General features: G+C 40.1%; 1 protein-coding gene and 1 pseudogene across 4 annotated transcripts in view; one reads left to right on the forward strand and one right to left on the reverse strand.

Annotated features, from left to right (window-relative positions):
* TESK2 (testis associated actin remodelling kinase 2) overlaps positions 1-25538 on the reverse strand; it is a 111870-nt gene that overhangs the window by 29319 nt on the left and 57013 nt on the right. For all 4 annotated transcript variants that reach the window (XM_081818338.1, XM_006729002.3, XM_031022995.2 and 1 more), the window contains one exon: positions 13787-13835. In XM_081818338.1, the coding sequence (XP_081674464.1) occupies positions 13787-13835 (49 nt within the window). The remainder of the gene's footprint in view (positions 1-13786; positions 13836-25538) is intronic.
* On the forward strand, positions 19525-20948 carry LOC102748917 (aminoacyl tRNA synthase complex-interacting multifunctional protein 1-like; annotated as a pseudogene).

Raw genomic sequence — 25538 nt, forward strand, 5'->3', positions numbered from 1 at the left:
AGAGGACTAGGATACCAAGCTAAGAGTATCCTGAATTCCATGTTGTTGTTTTTTTAAAGATTTTATCTATCCGTTTGACAGAGAAAGAACAAGCAGGGGGAGCAGCAGAGGGAGAGGGAGAAACAGGCTCCCCGCTGAGCAGGGAGCCCAATGCAGGGCTCAATCTCAGGACCCTGGGATCACAACCCAAGATGAAGGCAGATGCTCAACCCATTGAGCCACTCAGGTGCCCCAAGAATTCCATGTTTTAACCCTAGCTGTGCACAGGATAACCTATGCACTTTATAAATTAATAAAGTTTTTAAATACAGATGCCTGGCCTCTCCCAAGACTTTAATTCAGTGGGTCTTGTGTGAGGTCCTGGTATCTGTACTTTCTAAAAAGCTCCTAAGCAATTCTGGTAAACAACTAAGGTTCTAAAACTACACTGTAGGGGTGCTGGGTGGCTCAGTCAGTTAAGTGTCTGCCTTCGGCTCAGGTCATGCTCCCAGGGTCCTGGGATCAAGCCCTGCGTCGGGCTCCCTGCTCAGCAGAAAGCCTGCTTCTCCCTCTCCCTTTGCCTGCCACTCTGCCTACTTGTGCTCTGTCTGTCAAATAAATAAATAAAATCTTAAAAAAAAAAAAATAGGGGCACCTGGGTGGCTCAGTCGTTAAGCTTCTGCCTTCGGCTCGGGTCATGATCCCAGGGTCCTGGGATCGAGCCCCGCACCGGGCTCCCTGCTCCGCAGGAAGTTGGCTTCTCCCTCTCCCCCTCCCCCTGCTTGTGTTCCCTCTCTCACTGTGTCTCTCTCTGTCAAATAAATAAAAATCTTTAAAAATAAATAAATAAATAAAACTACACTATATCAATGAAGAAATCACTGAAGGTTTTGAGCCAGAAAATGCCACTGATTATTCACAACAAATATAAGCAGCTATCATTTGTACTACACTAGGAACCAACTGATATCAATGTAAATAAAATGGTCCTTGCCCTTAAGGAATTTATAACCTACATACACAAACAGTGAATAAAAATCAATGATAAATACTATTGTAATATGGAAGTAAATAGGAGAGGTACCTAACCTTAGGATATCAGAAAGGGCTTCCAAGAGAAAATAAGTTAAGTAGGAGTTGGCCAGGCCAATGGGAGATGGAGAGGTTGTGTTCTAGGCAGAGAGAAGAGCTGGTACATAGGCCCAGAAGTGGAAAGGGTCATGTCCCATTTGTGGAACTGAAAACGTTCAGTATAACTGTGGTACAAATTGAGACAGCAGCAAAGAGGTCAGAGAAGTGAGCGGGGAGGCCATACAAACAAGCAGTAGTAGGATCAGATGTTTTGACTTGACCCTGAGGGCAATGAGGAGCCAAAGAAGGGTTTATGCAGGGAGAAACAAAATTAGATTTGTATTAAACACTGGGCTTATGTCCATCAACAGATGAATGGATAAGTAAAATGTGGCATATATTTACAATGGAATATTTTTTATCCTTAAAAAGGAGGGAAATCCTGTCACATGTTACAACATGGATGAACCTTTAGGACATTATACTAAGTGAAATAAGCCTGTCACAAAAAGACGAAATGCTGTATGATTTCACTTCTATGAGGTACCTGGAGCAGTCAAAATCATAGAAACAGGGCACCTGGGTGGCTCAGTTGTTAAGCGTCTGCCTTCGGCTCAGGTCATGATCCCAGGGTCCTGGGATCGAGCCCCGCATCGGGCTCCCTGCTCAGCGGGAAGCCTGCTTCTCCCTCTCCCACTCCCCCTGCTTGTGTTCCTCTTTTGCTGTCTCGCTCTCTGTCAAAAAAAAAAAATCTTTAAAATAATAAAAATTAAAATTAAAATTAAAAAATAAAAATAAAAAAATCATAGAAACAGAAAGTAAAAGGTGAAATAGATCTGGAGATCTGTTGCAAAACAATGTAAACATATTTAATACTAACTATTGAAATGTACACTTAAAAATGGCTAAGATAGGGGCGCCTGGGTGGCTCAGTCGTTTGGCATCCACCTTCGGCTCGGGTCATGGTCCCAAGGTCCTGGGATCAAGCCCCGCGTCGGGCTCCCTGCTCTGCGGGAAGCCTGTTTCTCCCTCTCCCACTCCCCCTGCTTGTGTTCCCTCTCTCGCTGTCTCTCTCTCTGTGTCAAATAAATAAATAAAATCTTTAAAAAAAAAAACGGCTAAGATAGTTAAAATATAGATTTGTACTTTAAAAGGACCGCTTGGCTGGCAACATGGGTAGTATGGATTTAAGGGGAGAAGACTGACAGACTAGTTACAAGGTTTTTGCGAGATGGTGGCAGAAGGAAATGGTGTAAGGTGAATGGGTTCAAGACAGGAAGAAGGTAAAGTGGACAGGACATGATGATTGATAAGACACAGAAAGTGGGAGAGGTTGGGGAAGAAGGAAAAGAGAACTATCAGCTAAACAGTAAAAAAGCTAAGCACTATACTAATACTTTTACAAGTTATTACTTTAACATTTATTAAGCAGCTACTTGTGCTACATGTACCAGAGGGGTTTTAGACAATTGTTCTGCCACCTTCGTAGACCAGCTTCTCTTTCTTGAAGTTGACCTAAATTAGCCCTTGACACAGTGTCTGCTTAATTATTTGTTGAGCAGAAAATAAACATAAGCAATTACTATAGGAAGGTGAAATGTATTAAAACGGGTGTGTTAAGGAAAGAAATGCTTATGATTCACTTTGGGAATCACTGATCTAAGAATTTACTATATAAGCAAATAATGGTGACCACAGTAACAAGAAAAGACCAACATAAAGAACAAGGAAACACAGAACGTGCAGACAGCAATGATGTATCTGGTGTAGGAATGCTGAAACGCCCTTGAGTAGCAGGAATGTATGAGAGGTATATTGGGAGATCACCCTCTTTCCACTGTCCTTCCATTCTTCTACAAGATCCAAAGTGGCAACAGCGTGCTCTCAAGGGCTTACAGAGACCCAATTCCTGTGAATGATACCACTTATCAAGTTAAGAAAAGCATACTTGTCAAAACTTCTGTTAGAAACTGGTTTAGAGTAAACTCAAAAAGAGCTCTATGAAATCAGTTGCCATACTAGTCTCACAGCATAGGGAGGATTAGGAGAAAGATTAGTTAGAAATCCCCAAAGCATTTTTCTAAATCCTCCTGCTGTCTTATCACTACCAACACTAAGAAAAGATGCATCAAATGGATGGCCAAAACCACCTTGAAAGAGGAAAATGTCTTTGTGGCAAACAGATTAACTGCTGTAAGTTCAAGTGTGGGAAGCAGTATTCATTCATCCATCCATTTATCCATTCACCCAACTAGTATTTACTGCATGCCTTTATGTGCAAGCTGCTGAAGACTCACTAGTGAGCAAAATAACCAAGCCCAAGGAGCTTAAAGTCTAGTAAACACAGGATTATAGTCAGCCAGAACTTGATTCAAATTCCAGCTCCATTACTTAGCTAAAAAGACCTTAAATTAATTTCCTTCTTAGCCTCCAGATTCCTCATCTGTAAAATGGGGGAAAAACTACCTATTTCATGGTATTGTGTGATAATCAGACAATAGAGAGAGAGAGGGAGAGAGAGAGGGGAAGAGGAAAAAAATTTAGCAAGGGGGGCGCCTGGGTGGCTCAGTCGTTAAGCGTCTGCCTTTGGCTCGGGTCATGATCCCAGGATCCTGGGATCGAGCCCCACATCAGGCTCCCTGCTTGGCGGGAAGCCTGCTTCTCCCTCTCCCACTCCCCCTGCTTATGTTCCTTCTCTCGCTGTCTCTCTCTCTGTCAAAATAAATAAATGAAATCTTAAAAAAAAAAAATTTAGCAAGGCCTGGCACATAAAAAACATTTAGTTAAAAAAACAGGCGGTACCTGGCTGGCTCAGTTGGTAGAACACGTGACTCTTAATCTCAGGGTCATGAGTTTGAGCCCCATGTTGGGTGTAGAGATAGGAAGGAAGGAAGGAAGAAAGGAAGGAAGGAAAGAAGGGAGGGAGGGAGGAAGACAACTTAAATTAATTTTTTCCCTATTATTACTCAGGAAGTAATACAGCAGCTGAAAAATGCCTCCTTCCAAAACAGTGAAATGTTTTCTAATGAAAAAACTGATAAACAGGATCTGAACAAGTAAGGTATCATCACTCAGAGTACTCCTTGGAATCCCATGATCTATGATGTTATTTCCACTTGGATGTCCAATAAATATTTCAAACTCAACCTGTTCAAAACTGACCTCTCAATCCTCTCCCATCTTGTACATCCTGTAGTCTTCCCCATCTCTATTAAGAGCAACTCTATCCTTCAGGTGTTCTGACCAAAAACCTCAGAGTTATCCTTGACTCCTTTTATCTTCTCACACCCCACACCTAATGCATCAGGAAAGCCTAGTTTACTCTCAAAATAGATCCAGAATCACCAGCAGCACTCTGGTCCAAGTTACCATTATCTCTCAGCCTTTTTGTATAGTGTTGTTTTTTTTTAAAGATTTTATTTATTTATTTGACAGAGACAGAGACAGCGAGAGCAGGAACACAAGCAGGGGGAGTGGGAGAGGGAGAAGCAGGCTTCCCGCTGAGCCAGGAGCCCGATGTGGGACTCGATCCCAGGACCCTGGGATCATGACCTGAGCCGAAGGCAGTCGCTTAACCAACTGAGCCACCCAGGCGCCCTTGTATAGTCTTTATTGCACAAACTTGACTGCAATCATCTCTTAACTAGTCTTCCTGCTTTCACCCTTGCCTCCTTTTCAGTCTATCCACCTCACAGTAGCCAGAGTTATCTTTTTAAAAGATAAGTCACATCATGTCATAGCTTTACTCAAAAACACCCAAAGACTTCACAATTCAGCCTGAGTAAAAGCTGAAGCTCTTACAATGGTCTACAAGACTGTGTGATCTGGCCCACATTTCCTCTCTGACCCCCATCTACTATCCTTTTTACTCTCTCTGCTGCAGCCACGTCACCCTCTTTGGAGTTCTTCGACCACACCAGGAACATTCCTGCTTCCATGTCTTGCACTTGCTGTTCCCACTTCCTAGAACACTCTTTCCCCAGATAGTCATATATCAAGTTCCCTTACCTCCTTAATTTTTGCTTCTTCTGTGAGAACTTCCCTGTCCAGATAATGAAACTGCAAACCCCACAGCACTTAAACCACATATATTACAATTTGATTCCTGTGCAATCTAACTCTCCTACTCACCCCCCTGCTGATCACAATGTACGTTCCAGAGGGCAGAGATTATTATTTGTTCATTATTATATTTCCAATGCCTAGAATAGTGCTAGATACATAATAGAAGCCCAATAAATACTTTTTGAATGAGTAAATGAGCCAGAAGCAAGCCAGAAAGTCAAGGGAAAACTGCTTTAAGATTAAAGTAAACTAAATGAACTCTTCTATTATTTGTGGGTTAGACTGCCAACCTCAAATTCTTGTTTCTCAAATGTCATAGGGAGTTACTATAAATAAGGGCATAAAACATGTGCCACAATTTATTTAGAGATTTTTTATTATTAAATGACCAAACCAAAAAATTAAATAAAAGCTACTTTTTTCAAAAGTAAAGATGCCACCAAGTATTTATAGGAATGTTTTTAGCTATTTTTACAAGTATAAATGAAATAAACTTCTAATTGTGAAAGGACCTGAGATATGACATTTCACACTATTTCTGACTTCGAGCTCTTTCCACTGGGACTAATTCAGCTTTCTGAGAGCTGGGTCTACACCTAACAACCAACTATAAACATCCTAAACATATACTATGGGCCCAACAACACAAAGCATTATCATTGGCCTTATTTAGGAGACTGAGCTCCATGAGAGAGCCTGGGATTTGACATAACTTGGAAAGTGGGAGGGAGAAGAGAGATAAGGGCATCCCAGGTCCCGGAAGGCACACTTAAGGCCAGCATGTGTAGAAGAGGGCAGAAAGACCCGCCTAACTAAAGGGAAGGATGTGTATTCTGAAATCAAATAGAGTTCTAGAATGCTAAACAGAAGTTTTTAAGAATTTTTTTTAAAGATTTATTTTTGAGAGAGAGAGGGAGAGAGAGAGAGAAGTAGGCACAGGCAAGGGGGGAGAGGGGCAAAGGGAGAGAGAAATTCAAGCCGACCCTGCACTAGGCACGGAGCGCCACGCAGGGCTCAATCTCACAACCTTGAGATCACGACCTGAGTGAAACCAAGAGTCAGACGCTCAACCAACTACGCCACCCAGGAGCCCCTAAATAGAAGTTTTTAAACAGAAGCATCACATTATCGAAGTATGCCTAATGGATTATTTGAGTAGTGATATACCAAAATGAAGCAAAGAAAGATTAGAGACAGGAAAGCCAGTCAAAGTCTTTGTAGGAATCAAGACATGGAATAACGTCATGGCAAGAAGGCAGAGAAAGAAGATTCAGAAAGACATCACAAAGAAAATAAAAGGATTAGGAACTGGTTAAATTCAAGAGATGAGAAAATGTAAAAACTAATTCTGTAGTTTTTATTTGGAGGAATAAGTGTTCTAACAATAGATAATGGTAAGATTGAAAAGAGTGACCTAACTGAGCTATGTTGTATTTGAAATATTAGTAAAATAACTGAGTGGAAAACAGGAGATGACAGAAAAAAAGAATATGAACTATAATGAGTAACAACTATTAATACATATGGAAATGTAAGAGTTAACATCATAGAATAATGGCTGGATATTTAAAAATAGCTTTTAAGGAAGGACATAGTGAGAAATTTCTTACTACCCCAGTCACTAAATACTGAGTTCATGAAAGACATTGCAGTGGAATAAAAAAGGTCAGTGAGATGTAGAGTCTAATAATTCCCCTCCCTGTGAATCAGACCTGAACAAGAGAATGCAGCGTAAGTGACGTTCTGGAACTTCAAAGGTAGGTCATAAGAAGTCTTTCAGCTCCCACGTGGGTGGCCTCTACCTCTTTCCTGTCACCATATACAAAGTCCAACTATCCTGAGATCACCAAGCTATGGAAAGTTCAAGCCATATGGAGATGACCGAGAATGAGACACCATGCAGTGAGAGGGGCCAAGCCACCTCCACTGACCATGGCACCAGACATGCAAATGCAGCAACCATCCTGAAAGTGGGTCCTCTAGCTGACACATGTGGATCAGAGACCCAGCAGAGCCCTTCCAAATTCCTGGCCTGTAAAATCACAAGCAAAACAAAATGGTTGTTTTAAATCACTAAGTTTTAGGGTAGTTTGTTATATAGCAATAAATAGGGGAATAGGCTTCTTTTTTATGCGGATAAGCCCAGAGCCTAGCAGACTGCCTAGCCTACAGCAGATTCACTCAAAGTGGTATGTGTAAAGTGAATCTCTTTCTTCCCTTGCGTATAGATGCTAATTCACAGCCTGTCATTTCTCCTACCCTCACCATTCCTTTAGAAGTTTTGAGCCACAGGGGCAATCATTGTTGGTACATCTGAAATGTCCTCTTCACTATCATGTGGTAGAAATAGTCTCCTCAAAGCCACCCATGCTTGAAAGACAGGTATGGCTATGCTGCAAAAGTTAACTCAAGGCAGGCACCAACCAATACTGCATCTAGCTCAAGGTAAATAAGGTCAAGAGAATACTCTGTACTGGGCCACACAGAAACAAAAAAAGAAGCAGGCACAACTAAAAGCAATATCACAGCACACCAAGAAACTAGAATCGGGGTCTGGCTGCTCATTTTTATAAATAATGCATGAGTTTGGTCACTGAACCGACAGAGTTTCCTTTCATTATAAGCTCTCTGATTATATAAGGCTTCTTATAAGTCTGACAAAAAACAACTCAGAAACAACACATATCAACCCACATAAACAAGGAATTTCCGAAGTAACTATTCTTTAAAAAAGAAAGAAGGTGTATGGTGGGGGGGTGGAAATGGTGAGTGAGAAGAGGATGAGGGCTATGTGAATAAAAAGTTCTTTTCAGCCGCCTGCAGGGCTGATCCATTCCCTCATGAGCTAAGAGCATTTCTTTTAGTACCAAGTATCTGCCTGGCTAAAGTGACTTTGCTGTAAAAGGAATGAATCACCTCACCAGGCCAAGCAATTGCTGTGTCTATAGCTGAGTGATTCTTACTGGAACGGTGGAAAAAGGCATAGTTTCTCCATAGTAGAGAAGGCAAGAGAGACCCCAAAACAACTGCCAAGCAATTCTTTTGCTGACTCTTTTGACCAGAGAGTATTGTCACTTGAGATCCCTACCCGACAACCTTATACCCCACTCATTCTCCAAATTTCCAATCTTCTAGGCACTGAAAGATTCTGCACAAAAAGGATCTCTAAACTATTTGATTAGGAGGATATTTCCCTCTTTGTGCCTTTCTTAACAAGCTCAAAAAGAAGACACTATGAGATGACACCTAATCTGTCTCAAAGTATCTCTCTCTTCTGTCTTTGACAATGCCCCACACCTCCATCTTGGATATGGAAGAGAAAACATATAGCATGTAAGTTGGTGGCAGCTACTTTTTGAGTAGAATGACAGCTACCTTAGGATGAAGTTGACAATGTAAAGACAGAGCAAAGAGATGGAAAGACATGGAGTCTCTAAATAACATCTATTTAGGGGCGCCTGGGTGGCCTGTCAGTCGTTAAGCGTCTGCCTTCGACTCAGGTCATGGTCCCAGGGTCCTGGGATCAAGCCCCGCATCAGGCTCCCTGCTCAGCAGGAAGCCTGCTTCTCCCTCTCCCCCTCCCCCTGCTTGTATTCCCTCTCTCACTGTGTCTCTCTCTGCCAAATAAATAAATAAAATCTTAAAAAAAAAATAACATCTACTTAGCTGCTGAATTAAACCAACCTTAACCTAATAAGCTACTGGAATTCCAGTTATATTAGTCATTTTGTTTTTTGAGGTCTTTTGACTATTTTCTGTTACTTGCAACCGAACACATTCTAATATATCTAATAACCAGGAAATATCTTTTCCAAGTAACCCGAAATATAAAAGTAGTCAAAATCAAATTCCACAAATACTACACATGCTATACATACAAGAACCTGTGGGGAGATATATATATATATATAGGCGCTTAGCACTGTGGGAAATATATAAGTGAATTAAGGACAGTATGTTATAATGGAAAGGGTATAGGCTTTGAAGTCAAATGAATCTGGATCCAAATCCTACTTTGGAAATTCCCTTAATTTCTCTAAGCCTAGTTTTCTCATCTAAATGGAGAAAATATGATTACAGAATTGTGAGAATTACAGCTAATATATAAGCACCAAGCATAGCACTTATCCCACAGTAGGTGTTTATACTGGTAGCTATGATTTTTATAATGGGAGAAAGTCTTTGCCCTCAAGTAGGGCAGAAAAGACAAATAATTACGATTTTTTAATTGGGATATTTATAGGATATGGGAGATGGCAACAGATCGCAATTCTTCACCCTTTATGGAATCCATGCCCTTTGAAATAGAACTTTGCAATATGCTCCCAATGTGGACTCAGGTGTGTGACTTGTTTTGTCCAATGAAGATGCTGGCCAAGCAAACTTGAATATAAGCAGAATCATGAAAAGCACTTGTGCAAATGGCTGGCATACTCTTGCTGTTCTGGTATCATCACATCCAGGCTAGTCTGCTGATCCCAGAAGAAGGGTGAGAAGCAGCTGGAGCAAAGCCTCCCAGCAAAGCCCAACCTAGATCAGACTACAAGTTGACCTGCCAGATGCATGAGTGAGCCCAAGTGAGACTAGCAGAACTGCCTAACTGGGCTCAGCTAAGCTCAGCCCTGCACTTACACAAGAAACAAATGTTACTGTTGTATGCTTTTGAGGTTTTGTGGTTGGATATTACATAGCCATGGCTAACTAATATATAGGGTTACATTTTCTGTCTTTAAAAACAGAAGATTTTCACTTCCTTGATACTCATGACCAAGTGAAAGACATTAGGGTTTCCCAAGTTAAAGACATACTTATGGAGCATTTCTACTAGATACAATATGGATTCTTAATTCAACTCATTAAACTTAAAAGGTTTTGTTTGATCTTTTATCAAACTGTTTTCTCTTTAACAAATAACTCATTTGCTTAAAAACTCAGAAGTCTATACTTCACTACAGGTAAAACTATCTGTAGTGGTTAGTAGTACCTAACTGTCTGACTGCTCCAAGTTCAATTAATGTCTACAATTTTATTTTTTTTTTAAGATTTTATTTATTTATTTGAGAGAAAGAGAGAGCACAAGCAGGAGGAGGGGTAGAGGGAGAAGCAGACTCTCCACTGAGCAGGGAGCCTGACGCAGGGCTTGATCCCAGCACCCCGGGATCACGACCTGAGCCGAAGGCAGACACTTAACTGACTGAGCCAGCTTATTATTTTTTTAAAGATTTTATTTATTGGGGCACCTGAGTGGCTCAGTCATTAAGCAGCTGCTTTCGGCTCAGGTCATGATCCCAGGGTCCCGGGATCGAGTCCCACATTGGGTTCCCTGCTCAGCAGGAAGCCTGCTTCTCCCTCTCCCACTCCCCCTGCTTGTGTTCCCTCTCTCGCTGTCTCTCTCTCTGTCAAATAAATAAATAAAATCTTAAAAAAAAAAGATTTTATTTATTTGAGATAGAGAGTGAGAAAGAGACAGCACGAGCCGAGGAGGGGCAGAGGGAGAGGGAGAAGCAGGCTCCCACTGAGCAGGGAGCCTGATGTGGGGCTTGATCCCAGGACCCTGGGATCATGACCTGAGCTAAAAGCAGACACTTAACCAACTGAGCCACCCAGGTGCTCCCAATGTCTATAATTTTAAAGAAGAGTCACAGAAATCGTTCAAGCCCAGAAAAGTCCAGATCACTACTGTATATGAGAAATACTCTTCTTAATTATATCAATACTCTATAGGCACTAACAAGAGCTATGTTTGTCCGCTGTAATTATTGACAAACTACTTTAAGAGAAATAAGGGATGGTGTTCACATTATTGTAAAGAGCAGCATTCCACCAGTCAAGAAAAATCTACTAAATGTCATCTAAGTTCCCAGTGCTGTGCTAGATGTTATTAGTAATTTATTTTCACAATCCTTAGTGAAACCAATAGCTGTACTGCCAAATCAAATTATAGGATAAACATAGGATTCCCCAGAGATCTATGCCATGATGGCCTTTGCTGATCCCCTTCTGAAAATAGCCAAAAGCATTTGGATATTTGGGCTGCATGACCATCAGCCTATTAACATCATAATAAAAATTATTTGTATGATAAGCTATGCCAAGATCTCATCAGTAATACGGGAAATACACACTCTTTCACAAAGAAGGCACTATATGTTATATATGGCTATGAATAAGCTAACAAACAACAAAAAATACTATTTAAGTGCAACATGGCCAAAAGAATGCTGCATTAAGATCATTCATTTCTGCCATTTCCATTATACCCCACTTCTGAATTTGCAACATGATCACCGATTTTAAAGCATTTTCTTCTTTGTCAGCAAAACCAACATACAAGCCCTTCCAATAAACTTACATTTCAGAGAATAATGATATAACCAGGGAGTACAACAAATACTTTAACACTTATTAGTGTTAGAGCTTTGGCAGATAGAAGACTTGAGAGAAGGACAGAGTTTTGTCTTTGAAGAATTTATAGACTCGCTTCTGAGAAAAGAAATACACAGAAAATGTTTTTTGATCTGGAATGCTGGTTATGGGTGTGTTCATTTGTAAAAATTTAGTGAGCTGTACACATTTCGTATGTGTGCTTTTTCTGTTATGTCATACTTCAATAAAAAGTTTAAAAAAATTTTAATAACATTAACAGCAGTACTGAACAGCAGTATTTTTTTTTAAAGATTTTATTTATTTATCTGACAGAGAGAGAGAGAGACAGTGAAAGAGGGAACACAGCAGGGGGAATGGGAGAGGGAGAAGCAGGCTTCCCACTGAGCAGGGAGCCCGATGTGGGGCTCGATCCCAGGACCCTGGGATCATGACCTGAGCTGAAGGCAGACGTTTAACAACTGAGCCACCCAGGCACCCCTGAACAGCAGTATTAAATACCAAATGAAAAATACTGACAATTCAAGGAGTTCAGGAAAGCCCAGTCAATGTTAATAATAAAAGGTGTAATAGTTAAAACGTATTAACCAATTACTATATGCCAGACACTGTGCTAAATAAGCATTTTACAAAATCCCTGTGAGATCATTTTATCAGCAAGATCTGCCATAATTACTTACTCCCTCCTCCTTGAAACTCCTTCCTTTCCATTCCAGCCCAGTACATTCTCCTGGTTTTCTTCCTAACTCACTAGCCACTCCCTCTCAAAATGCCCTTCTCAGGCGCCTGGGTGGCTCAGTTGGTTAAGCGACTGCCTTCGGCTCAGGTCATGATCCTGGAGTCCCGGGATCCAGTCCCACATCGGGCTCCCTGCTCAGCAGGGAGTCTGATTCTCCCTCTGACCCTCCTCCCTCTCATGCTCTCTGTCTCTCATTCTCTCTCTCGCAAATAAATAAAAAATTAAAAAAAAAAAAAGATTAAAAAATGCCCTTCTCTTTTTTTTTTCTTTTAGATTTTATTTATTTGACAGAGAGAGACATAACACAAGCAGGGGGAGTGGGAGAGGGAGAAGCAGGCTTCTCGCAGAGCAGGGAGCCCGACGTGGGGCTCGATCCCAGGACCCGGGGACCACGACCCGAGCCAAAGGCAGACGCCTAACGACTGAGCCACCCAGGCACCCCTCTCCTCTGACTTTTAAAATTGAAATACTCTAGGCCTCAGACACGGATCCTCTTCTCTATCTAGACTCCCTGGGGCAGATACTATCATTATTATTATTCCCATTTTACAGATGACAACACTGAGACACAGATAAATTCAAATCTAGGCAATCAAGATGTCAGAGCCCATGCTCTTATTCTCATTATTCTGCCTTCTTTAGCCTTCCATAAAAGAGGCAGGACAGAGCTACACACATTCCACATTCTGGTGCCCTCAGTAACTGGGAAAAGAGACAAAGAGTGAGGCATATGGAACCTTCCATCATCAGATATTAAGGACTAATACCAGGCACCAAGCCAGCAGGAAACCAATAATCACAAATTCTGTTAAACAATTTTCCTTCCTAAGTTTCTTCACTTTGTATTTTGGTAATTACTTCCCAAGGAAGATTGTGAACACTTTCTAGAACATAGATTCTCAAATCTAGATGCTCACTTGAATAATCTGGGGAGCTTTTAAAAATACTTATGGGCCCTATGAAGACCTACTAAACCTAGGAGATTTCAGGAACCTGTGTTTCTAAGAAGCACCCAAGCAAATTCTGAAGCTGACAGCTCAGTACCTGAATTTAGGAAGCCTTTGTTCTAGAGAGGCTCTGGTCCTCAGAGGCTAAGTAGTGGCTATCATATATTATCTGCCAAGAAGAGGCTGAAAATGAAATGAGACTGGAGAGGTAAACTAATTCCAAGGAGTAATAAGACCAATCAGGACACTACAGCAGTGACAGTGGAATTCTAGATCAGGACACCAAACGTTTATGTCTGTTACCATGAAAGAGTCTGCAGCCAAGTGATGCCATCCCTTAGCTTAGGAAGGGGTCATCCAGGCAGCAAGAATCAATATAATATTTGAGCACTCATATTTTAAGAGTACTCACAAAGTATTATGAGGGAATCCAAGAGTATTAAGAGATATGGCCATTGTCCCCAGGCAAGAGAAGAAAGCATTGTTAACACTGCCATTTTTGCATAAATATAAATGCATATACAAGTAATAATTACTATGGAACCAAAAATGCTGAAACTAAGGCAAAGAAGCCACTTCAATATGCTTACTTAAGTCTTACCTCTGTAAGTGCATGCAATTGTCCTTGATGTACACACACACCCATGAACCTATGAAACAAAACACATATTTTTAAACAAATGAAAATACCACAACTGCCATATTGAGAAACTAGTTTAGTTACTCATGCATTAGAAACAATCCAATACCTGTGAAGTCTCCTGGGTTCCTGTACAACCCTGCAGCCTCTCTAACTTTGATACCAGGCTGGTAAATTTCTAAGTTTACCATGAAACATCTGGTTGTGGCAAGATCTAGTGGTAAAAAGCAACTGTGGAAGAGAGAAAGGAGTAAGCTTTAAAAATAGCATGGTATATTAGAAAAGGCACCAAAGCACCAAACTGGAAGTAAGGAAACTTGATGCTGGTTTCAGCTCCACTGCTTTCTGACTACATGCTCACAAAAAAAAAAAAAAAGAGAGAGAGAGAGAGAGATATTAACCCTATCTGAAGTTCAGTTTCCTCATCTAGAAATAAGTAAGTTGGACTACCCAAGCTGAAGGTCTGTAGTATACAAACTACCAACTATGAGAGAGAGAGGGAAAAAAAGCCCACATTTGCTGGAAGAGAAAGGACTAACTTCCTTAACATTAAAAGAACTCTTCCAAATATGTAAAAAAAAGAACTCAGTAGAAAAATAAGCAAGGGGTGCCTGGGTGGCTCAGTCAGTTAAGCGTCTGCCTTCGGCTCAGGTCATGATTCTAGAGTCCTGGGATCAAGCCCCATGTTGGGCTCCCTGCTCAGAAGGGAGCCTGCTTGTCCCTCTCTCTCTACCCCTCCTCCTGCTCGTGTTTGCTCTCTCTCTCAAATAAATAAAATCTTAAAAAAAAAGAAAAAGAAGAAAAAAATGTATATAATTCATAGAAGAGTAAGTAAAATGTCTAGTAAAAATATCAAAATACTCTAATTCACTTATAATTAAAGAAATATACATTAAAAGAAGATATTGCTTTTAAATCTATCAAATGAACAAAGATTAAGATTGATCATGCTCAGTGTTGCCCAGAAGGTGAAGAAAACAGGAACAGGAAACACTGTTAAGTTCTTGGCACAACTTTTTCAAAGGGTAATTGATTATATCTAGCAAACATTTTAATTGCTCCAACAACTCCACTTCTCAGAATTTATGTTACAAATATACTCAATTTGGGTACATATAAAAGGACACCTACTTCACCACTGTATATCTAAATACCTGCCAATAAAAAACTAGTTAAATATTTATGGCATAGTCATAGATTGGAATACTATATAGCCATTAAAAAGAATGGAGTAGATCTTTATGCACTGATATGGGAAGATATCCAAAATATACTGTTAAAACAAAACAGTGAGCTACAAATCCCACTTATATAAAAAAAGTTTGTATATTAATAGAAAATGTCTAGGAAGTACTACTACTAAGTACTATATGGTATCATTTATATGTGGAATCTACAAAACAAACAAAACAAAAACAGACTCATAGGGCGCCTGGGTGGCTCAGTTGTTAAGCGACTGCCTTCAGCTCGGGTCATGATCCTGGAGTCCCGGGATCGAGTCCCACATCAGGCTCCTTGCTCAGCAGGGACTCTGCTTCTCCCTCTGACCCTCCTCCCTCTCATGCTCTCTGTCTCTCATTCTCTTTCTTGCAAATAAATAAAATCTTAAAAAAAAAAAACAGACTCATAAATACAGAGAACAAATTGGTGGTGGTTGTGGGGTCGGGGGTTCAGAAATGGGAGAAACAAGTGAAGGGGATTAAGAGGTACAAACTTCGAGTTATAAATAAGTCATGGGGATATAAAGTACAACATAGAGAATACAGTCAATAATATTGAAATAATTTTGTGTGGTGACAAATGATAACTACACTTATGGTAAGCATTTTGTAATATATATAAATGTTGAATCACCATGTTGTACACCTGAAACTGATACAATACTGTATATCAACAACACTTCAATTTATTTTATTTTTTTTAAGATTTTATTTATTCATTTGACAGAGAGAGAGAGAGAGAGAGAGAGCACAAGCAGAGGGAGAAGCAGGCTTCCCGCAGAGCAGGGAGCCCGATGTGGGACTCAATCCCAGGACCCTGGGATCACGACCTGAGCCGAAGGCAGACACTTAACCGACTGAGCCACCCAGTCGTCCCTCAACTATACTTCAATTTAAAAAAAGAAAAAAAAGAAGAGGGGAAGACACTTGAGAGATATCTGGGGAGAAGGCCAGGTAAACACAGAGGCAGAGATAGGAGTTATGCTGCCATAAACCAAAGAATGTCTGGAGTCACCAAAAGTCAGAAGAAACAAGAGAGAATTCTCCCCTACAGCCTCCAGAGGAAGTGTTGCCTATCAACACCTTGATTTCAGACTTCAGAACTGTGAGAGAATAAATTTAGACAAGTTTATGGTAATGTTAGGCAGTCCCAGGAAATGAATACAATGCATGACTGATTTTCTACAAAGGAGGTGCAAAGGCAATTCAGTAGAGCAAAAATAGTGTTTTCAACAAAGGGAGCTTGAACAACTGGATTGGAACTGGAAAACAAATAAATTTGGATTAATACCTTTTGGCATATATAAAAATTGACTTAAAATGGATCGTAAACCTAAATGTAAAACCAAATCTATAAAATATCTGGAAGAATTCATAAAAGAAAACCTTTGTGACCTTCTATTAAGCAAAGGTTTCTTAGACATGACACCAAAGCATAATCTATAAAATTAAAAATTAATTAGACTTCTTTTTTTTAAGATTTTATTTATTTGAGAGTGAGCGAGACAGAGAACACAAGCAAGGGGAGCAGCAGAGGGAGAGGGAGAAGCAGGCTCCCCACTGAGCAGGGAGCCTGATGTGGGGCTTGAATCCAGGACTCTGGGATCATGACCTGAGCCAAAGGCAGACGCTTAACCACTGAGCCACCCAGGCACCCCAATTAATTAGACTTCTTAAAATCAAAATCTTGTGCTCTTCTTTGTGTTTTTAGGACTTTTTATTTATTTGAGAGAGAGAGAACAGAGCGTGCGAGAACACGAGTGGGGGGCGCAGAGGGAGAGGGAGAAGCAGGCTCCCCACTAAGCAGGGAGCCCAATGCAGGGCTCAATTCCAGGACCCTGGGATCATGACCTGAGCTGAAGGCAGATGCCCAACCGACTAAGCCACCCAGGTGCCCCATCTTGAGCTCTTACGACACTGTTAAGAGAATGAAAAGACAAGTCATAGACTGCAGTGCATATATCTAAGAAAGGATTCATGTTTAAATTTTGTTTTAAGATTTATTTACTTATCTTAGAGGGGGAAGGGGCAAAGGGTGAGAGAGAATGCTGAGTGCAGAGCCCAGTACAGGGCTTGATCCCACAACCCAGAGATCGCAATCCGAGCCAAAATCAAGAGTCTGACGCTCAACTGACTGAGCCACCCATCCCATGTTTAGATTTTTTTTTAATCTCTCAAAATACAATAATAAATAAATAAATAAAAAATAAATATTTTTTCTCTAAAAAATAGAGAAAGACTCAGACAATTCACTAAAGAAGACGTACAGATGGAAAATATGTACATGAAAAGATGCTCAAAATCGTTAGGGAAATGCAAATCAAAACCATAAGATATAGTATACACGTATTAGAATGTCTAAAATTAAAGACTTTCAGTATACCAAATATTGGTAAAAATGAAGAGGAACCGGAATACCCATGCAGTGCTGGTGGGAATATGAAATGGTACAACCACTTTGGAAGACACTGAGGTAGTTTCTTAAATAAACATGTACCTATCATATGATCCAGCTATTCCACTCCTAGGCATTCAACCCAAAAGAAGTGAAAGCATATATCAACACAAAACTTGTACACAAATACCCATTAGCAGTTGAAGGGATAAACAAATTATGGTATTCATACAATAGACTACTACTCAGCTACAAAAAGGAATGAACCAGTGATATATGCAACAGTGGATAAATCTCAAAATAATTATGCTGAGTGAAAAATCTGGACCCAAAAAAAGTACATACTGTACCATTCCATTTATATAAAAGTCTATGAAGTAAAATCAATCTATAGTGAAAAAAGTAGATCAATATTTGCCTGAGAGGGGTGGAGTTTATGGGAGTGCAAAGGTGAGGGAGGAAATTTTGAGGGAGGATGGATATGTTCACTATCTCACGGTGATGGTTTCATGGGTGTATATACATATGTCAAAACTTATCGCAGTGCACGCTTTAAATGTGCAGTTTATGGGGGGTGGGAGGATGGGTTAGCCTGGTGATGGGTATTAAAAAGGGTACGTTCTGCATGGAGCACTGGGTGTTATACGCAAACAATGAATCATGGAACACTACATCAAAAACTAATGATGTAATGTATGGTGATTAACATAACATAATAAAAATAAATAAATAAATATGCAGTTTATATGTCGTTTAAATCTCAAAAAAGCTATAAAACAAAGAAGAAAAATAGTAAATAGTACTGATGAGGTAAGGGGTAATTTTTATTTTTTAGTGTACACATTTATGTTATATTTGAAGTTTTTTCAACCAACAGGTTATATTTATATACAAAAATAATTTAAAAATAAAAACCATAAAAAATGATTATTACTGATGATCATTAAAGTGGGAGAAGATAAATGTCACAAGGCCAGTGACAATTGGGTTTGGGTTGCCAAGAAGGAAGTCTCATTAACAATGCCCTCAAGGGGTATCTGGGTGGCTCAGTTGGTTAAGCATGTGACTCTTAATTTCGGCTCAGGTCATGATCTCAGGGTTGTGAGATGGAGCCCCGGGTTGGACTCCGACTCAGTGGGGAGTCAGCTTGAGATTCTCCCCCTCACACTCTGCCCTTCCCCCACACTCACTCTCTCTCAAATAAATAAATCTTAAAACAAAAACAAAAACAAAAACCTACAATGTCCTCCAGTCTCAAGTAAGCTCTAGTTTAGAAGGGCAAAGAAAAGGGGAGACTGACTACAAGTGAGAGTAAAGGCAAAGCAGTGATAAGGCTGGAAAGGACCATAAAGTTCCATGAAGGCAGAGTCCAGGTCATATTCTTCCTTGTGTTCATAGCACCCACAGTGCTATGAATACAGTGCCCAGCAAATAGTATGCACATGCAGTAAATGATTGTTGAGTGAAAAGGAACTGAGTGAGGGAGAATGTGTGGTTGGCTGTAACATCACAGTAGAGTTTTAAAGACATGCCACTTCGACCAAAATTACTAATATGGAAATTTCAGAGTTTCTCCAAGAGGTGGTTTCTGGACCACTAGTTTTCTCTAAGTGCATCCAGAGACTTGGTGGGAACTTGAGAAAGGAAAAGAACCCAAGGAAAGATCTAGGCAGTACTGAAATAGGATGCAGGCGCCAATGACCAGTTGAAACTTACCTCTGGCTTGGGCATAAATGGGAAGCAAATTGGTAAAGAGTTAAAAGGCTCTGAAGTTAGAGGGTGTGGGCTCAAATCCCACCTCCACTCTACTGGGCAAGCATTAGTTTCCCTTTCTGTAAAATAGGATAACATTGTCCACAACACAAGGTCATTGGAAGAGATTAATGAAATAATAAATATAAAGTCCAAAGAACAGTGACTGGTACACAATAAGAGTTCAAAAAAAATAAGTAATTATTATAATTATAACTTAAACGTGGACCAGGTGAGAATCAAATTCAGTCACAAGGTGAATGGGCGGGAAAGCTTCTTTCTTTTTTTCTTTTAAAGATTTTATTTTTAGGCTCCGGACTGAGGCTGCCTGGGTAAGGCTCCCCAGGTTGCTCCGTCCACCGATTCATGATTTTCTGCCATTTTTGACAAAAATGGCAACTAATGGTGCTGTTCTGAAGAGACTGGAACAGAAGGGTGCAGAAGCAGATCAAATTATTGAATACTTAAAGCAGCAAGTTGCTCTTTCTTAAGGAGAAAGCAATTTTGCAGGCAACTTTGAGAGAAGAGAAGAAACCTCGAGTTGAAAACACTAAATTAGGGGCGCCTGGGTGGCTCAGTTGTTAAGCGTCTGCCTTCGGCTCAGGTCATGATCCTGGGGTCCTGGGATCAAGCCCCGCATCGGGCTCCTTGCTCAGTGGGAAGCCTGCTTCTCTCTCTCCCACTGCCCCTGCTCGTGTTCCCTCTCTCACTGTGTCTCTCTCTATCAAATAAATAAATAAAATCTTAAAAAAAAAGAAAATGCTAAATTAAAGAAAGAAATTGAAGAATTGAAACAAGAGCTAATTCAGGCAGAAATTCAAAATGGAGTGAAACAAATACCATTTCCATCTGGTACTCTGTTGCAAGCTAATTCCACAGTTTCTGAAAATGTGATACAGTCTAGACCAATAACAACTATAACTTCTGGTGCCAAAGAACAGATAGGAGGAGGAGCAGAAGAAAAGAAGATGAAAGAGAAAACTGAAGTGAAAGGAGAGAAAAAGGAGAAAAAACAGCAGTCAGTAGCAGGAAGCACTGACTCTAAGCCAGTAGATGTTTCTCATCTGGATGTTCGAGTTGGTTGTATCATCACTGCCAGAAAACACCTGATGCAGATTCTTTATATGTGGAAGAAGTAGATGTTGGAGAAACAGCCCCAAGAACAGTTGTCAGTGGCCTGGTGAATCATGTTCCTCGAACAGATGCAAAATCGGATGGTGATTTTACTTTGTAACCTGAAACCTGCAAAGATGAGGGGAGTAATATCTCAAGCAATGGTGATGTGTGCTAGTTCACCTGAGAAGGTTGAAATCTTGGCACCTCCTAATGGGTCTGCTCCTGGAGACAGAATTGTTTTTGATGCTTTTCCTGGAGAACCTGACAAAGAGCTGAATCCTAAGAAGAAGATTTGGGAGCAGATCCAACCAGATCTCTTTACTGATGAGTGTGTAGCTACATACAAAGGAGCTCCCTTTGAGGTGAAACGGAAGGGAGTGTTTAGGGCTCAAACTATGACCAACAGTCGAATAAAATAAAATACTTCATTTACTGAACTACATTGGAGAAAAATTTAATAACAATAAAAAGAAATATATTTGTCACTTGTACCTAAAATTAAAAAAAAAAACATCTTATTTTTAAATAATCTCTACACCCAAATAGGGCTCGAACTCATGACCCCAAGATCAAGAGTCCCATGCTCCACCGACTGAGCCAGACAGGCACCCCAAAAAGCTGGTTTTTATGTGCCCACTCTCCTCTTCATTCCCTAACCCTTGTCCCTACCTCCACTTCCTGCTTTGGAAAAGTGGGACATTTAACTTCATTCATCTGTCAGTTTCTTTACTATGAAAATCACGACCTAATATGGAAGAGGGTGAGTAGGAGGAATGTGGGGCAGGTAGAAGTCTAACAAATAATGAACATAATACAGAGTGCTGGAAGACTGAATCTGGAATGCTGACGGTTTCTGGCCAGCATGGCAGTGTCTATAACCTACGCAGAAAGAGCATTTGAGAGTGTCAATTACTGTCAGACAAACTAGTTGGGTAAAAAAGAGGAGGCTGGGGGCGCCTGGGTGGCTCAGGTGGTTAAGCGCCTGCCTTCAGCTCAGGTCATGATCCTAGGGTGCTGGGATCAAGCCCCACACTGGGCTCCCTACTCAGTGGGGAGCCTGCTTCTCCCTCTGCTGCTCCCCTGCTTGTGCTCTCTCTCTGTCAAATAAATAAATTCAATCTTAAAAAAAAAAAAAAAGGAGGAAGCTGTAGTGGAACAGAGGAAATATGAAGAAGATAATGAGAAAACAGTTAATCTGAGGGAGTTGCAGTTGTTACAGGTATCTTTAAAATAGGTCACTTTTCTCTAAGTATCTGTACAACTCCCAGTCATTGGAATTATGAGAATCAGCATGCCATTCATTTATTAAGCAATTATTTTTTTAATTTACTTTTTATTTTTTATTTAAATTTGTTAGTTAACATATAGTGTATATTGGTTTCAGAAGTAGAATTTAGTGATTCATCACTTACATATAACATCAGTGCTCATCCCAACAAATGCCCTCCTTAATGCCCATCACCCGTTTGGCCTACCTCCCTTCCAGCAACTTTCAGTTTATTCTCTATAGTTAACAGTCTCTTATGGCTTGCCTCCTTTTCTGTTTTTATCTTATTTTATTTTTCCTTCCTTTCCCGTATGTTCACCTGTTTTGCTTCTTAAAATTCCACATATGAGTGAAATAATACGCTATTTGCCTTTCTTTGCCTGATTTATTTTGCTTAGCATAATACCCTCTAGTTCCAGCCACATCATTGCAAATAAACAATTCTTTATTGAGTGGCTACTATGTGCAAGGCTTTAGGGACAGGACAGTGAATAAAACAAAGTCCCTGCTCTCACAGAACTTTCATTCTAGGGTTCATTCTGTTGGAAGGCAATTGTAATAAAAAGTTAAGTGGGTATTTTGCAGAATGTGGCTAAACTGTATGCATAAATAGCTGTTTTTAGTGAGCCTCCTATAGAAAGGATGCTTCTCTTGAGATTAAGTAGTATCCCTACCTGAGAATAATTCTATTCCCAGGGCACCTGGGTGGCTCAGTTGGTTAACTGTCTCCCTCTGGCTCAGGTCCTGATCCCAGGATGCTGGGATCAAGCCCCATGTCAGGATCCCTGCTCAGCAGTGTCTGCTTCCCCCCTCTCCTCCCCACTCATGCTCTCTCTCACTATCTCTGTCTCTCTCTCTCTCAAATAAATAAATAAAATCTTAAAAAAGAATAATTCTATTCCTATTACCCCACCATAGCAAAAAGAGATAAAGTAAAATATGATAAGCTACATTTCTTTCTTCATTATGGCTTTCCAAACCATACCAGGCCCTACCAGGGGTGGCTAACTATGGCCCACTATTTTTTATAATTTTTTAAAGATTTTATTTATTTATTTATTTAAAAGATTTATTTATTTATTTGAGAGAGTGAGAATGAGAGAGAGTACATGAGAGGGGGGAGGGTCAGAGGGAGAAGCAGGCTTCTCGCTGAGCAGGGAGTCCGATGTGGGACTCGATCCCGGGACTCCAGGATCATGACCTGAGCTGAAGGCAGTTGCTTAATCAACTGAGCCACCCAGGAGCCCTAAAGATTTTATTTATTTATTTTTGTGCACGCACACACAAGAGATAGAGAGGGGGAGGAAGTGCATGAGCAGGAGGGGCAGAGGGAGAAGCAGACTCCCTGCCGAGCAGGGAGCCCAATGAGGGACTCCATCCCAGGACCCTGGGACTATGACCTGAGCAGAAGGCAGACGCCTAACCGACTGAGCCATCCAGGCGCCCACTTTTTATAATTTTTTATTGGAATACAATCATGGTATTGTCTTTGACAGCTCAGTTGTGATAGAGACTGTATGACTTGCAAAGACTAGAATATTTACTGTCTAGTCCTTTACAGAAAAAGTTTGCTGACCCTTGCACTAGAGCAAAGGGATCTAACCATTCCCATCTAGGGGAACTTAAGCAAGTTACTTAATCTTTATAAATCTTAATGTCCTCAGCTACAAAAATGGACCCTAAAATAACACCATCTTAGAGGCTTCTTAGGAGGATTAAATGGAATAGTTCAGGTATAGTATTTAGCAATGTCTAACCCATGCTCAAATAAAACTTAGCGGCTTTTAATTGATCATCCTTAATGATCCTAAATTATGCCATCCCTTACATGGCTATTAGGGTCACCTTCCAAAACACAAAATATGTCATTACCTTCTTCATAACGCTTCAAAGGCTCCCTTCTGCCTATAATATAATGTTGAAATTCCTTACCACAGTATTTAAAACTTGATCTGCTCCAACTTATCTTTGGATCCTCGTATTTTCCCATAAGCCTTATTCTTTGCGCATCTCTTCATCTCCTCTGGTTCTATCTTACAAATACACTTAAATTTCCCCCATCTTAAAAAATGCTTCTCTTGCCTCCTCCCTAAAATAGGATACTAATTCACTCTTTTCATTTGTTACCAAACTTTAATAGGTTACATTCACTATCTACATTTTTTTAACCTTCACTCATTCTTAAACTCATTATAATTGGCCTTCTGCCCATATCATTCTTTTGTAACTTCCTTACTATGAAGGATTCAGAGTTTTATTTATTTCTGCATTTCTAGTACCTAGCATAGTATCTGGCACATAGTAAGAAAGCTCTCAGTAAAGATTTGTTGAATGGCATGAGTGATTTTTAGGACCTACAAACTTAAGTTCAAGCTCTTCTCTGAGTTGGAAGACTATTTTATTTCATTTTACTGAAAATCATCCTTCCAGGATCAGCTAAAACTTCATCTTCTCTACGTTGATCTCCTGGATATCTTCAGCTAGCATTATTCCTCTCTCTTCCTCCTCCTCCCCCCAACAATACTGCTATGCACTTTTCACCCTGCTTTGAAAGACTGCTCATAAGCCTAACAGGTGGTCCAGTGTCTGAAGTAAGACTGCTTGTATTTGAATCCTGGCTCTGCCACTTCATGATAACCTCTCCATATTTTAGTTTCTTCACATGCAAAATGGAAGTATTACTATTACCTAACCCAAATGGTTATTGTGAAGATGAAATGACATAACTTGGGCTCCTGGAACATAATAAGCACTAGAATATGTTAGCTATTCTTCTTCCTCTTTTAACATTTCTAACTCCTTCTCCAGGCTGGAATATGAGAAAGATTTTCAAGAATACAGATCTCTTCTCATTTGTTTCTATATGCAGTGCCTGATACACAATGCTTTGCACATAAGATACTAAACAAACACTTCTTTAATGCAAAAGCAATAATCACCAAATCAGCTTGACAATGTAAATTCATTTTCTAAGAAAGAACATTTAGAGGCAGGTACAAGGCTGGAAAGCCAAGAGGTATTTATTTTATTTAATCAAATATTTATATAGAACCTAGGCAATAGGATTCTACTAGCAAAACAAGGACTACATTTTAAAGTCATGGGCCTCCTAGAAGCTGAGAAGACCTGCTTTGGGTGTGATACATCCCCACAGGCCCACCATTCACTATGACCACATCATCTACAGAGATGTCACAGCTAGCACATTCAGGCAGGCACTGGCTTCATGTGACAGTTTTCTGCCTACCTTCACCCCCCCACACCTGTGACTCATATCACCACATCACAGTGTACTAGCACAACTCTACTTCTACGTGAAACTTTTCTGCCTGACCTCCTCAACCTCACTTCCTTTCCACCACCCACCACATCCAAAACAGTGTCACAGAGCTCACAAGCTAAGACAGGCAATAGCTTTACATTGGAAGAAGAGCTTGAGCAGAGTTCATTATTCCAGTTGCTATAAAAACCATATACTTTAAGAGGGAAATATTACTCCTCCTTAACAGGGAGGTGATATATGTCTAGAAAAGTATTTAATGCCAACAGTAAGTTTTCACTGAAACTGTTACTGTTAATTATATTAAAATATAAGTTGTGGATGAAGCCTCAAATTGTTTTTGGTATGAGACCAGACCTAAAAAAATACATTTTGAATGATTCTTACTCCCACTACCACCACCCAAAATCATACCAGCTAGAATTACTTAGCTCAGGAAGAGAGCACTTTGTTAATGCATGTGCTTGAGACTGAGTGATTACTGAAATTTATTATTTTTAGTTTCATACTACACACACACTTGTGTTAAGAAGTAGGAAACGTTGTTGTTGTTTTTTAGACCAGTGCTTCCTAAATTTTAATGTGCAAACAAATCACCTGAGAATTATGTAAATTGCAGGTTCCAATTCTATAGGTCGGGGCAGGGGGAAGCTGGGAGTCTGTATTTCTTCCTTTTTTTTTTT

The sequence above is a fragment of the Leptonychotes weddellii genome, chromosome 4 (genome assembly GCF_054177405.1).
Source record: "Leptonychotes weddellii isolate Sample4059 chromosome 4, ASM5417740v2, whole genome shotgun sequence".
NCBI classification, from domain to species: domain Eukaryota; kingdom Metazoa; phylum Chordata; class Mammalia; order Carnivora; family Phocidae; genus Leptonychotes; species Leptonychotes weddellii.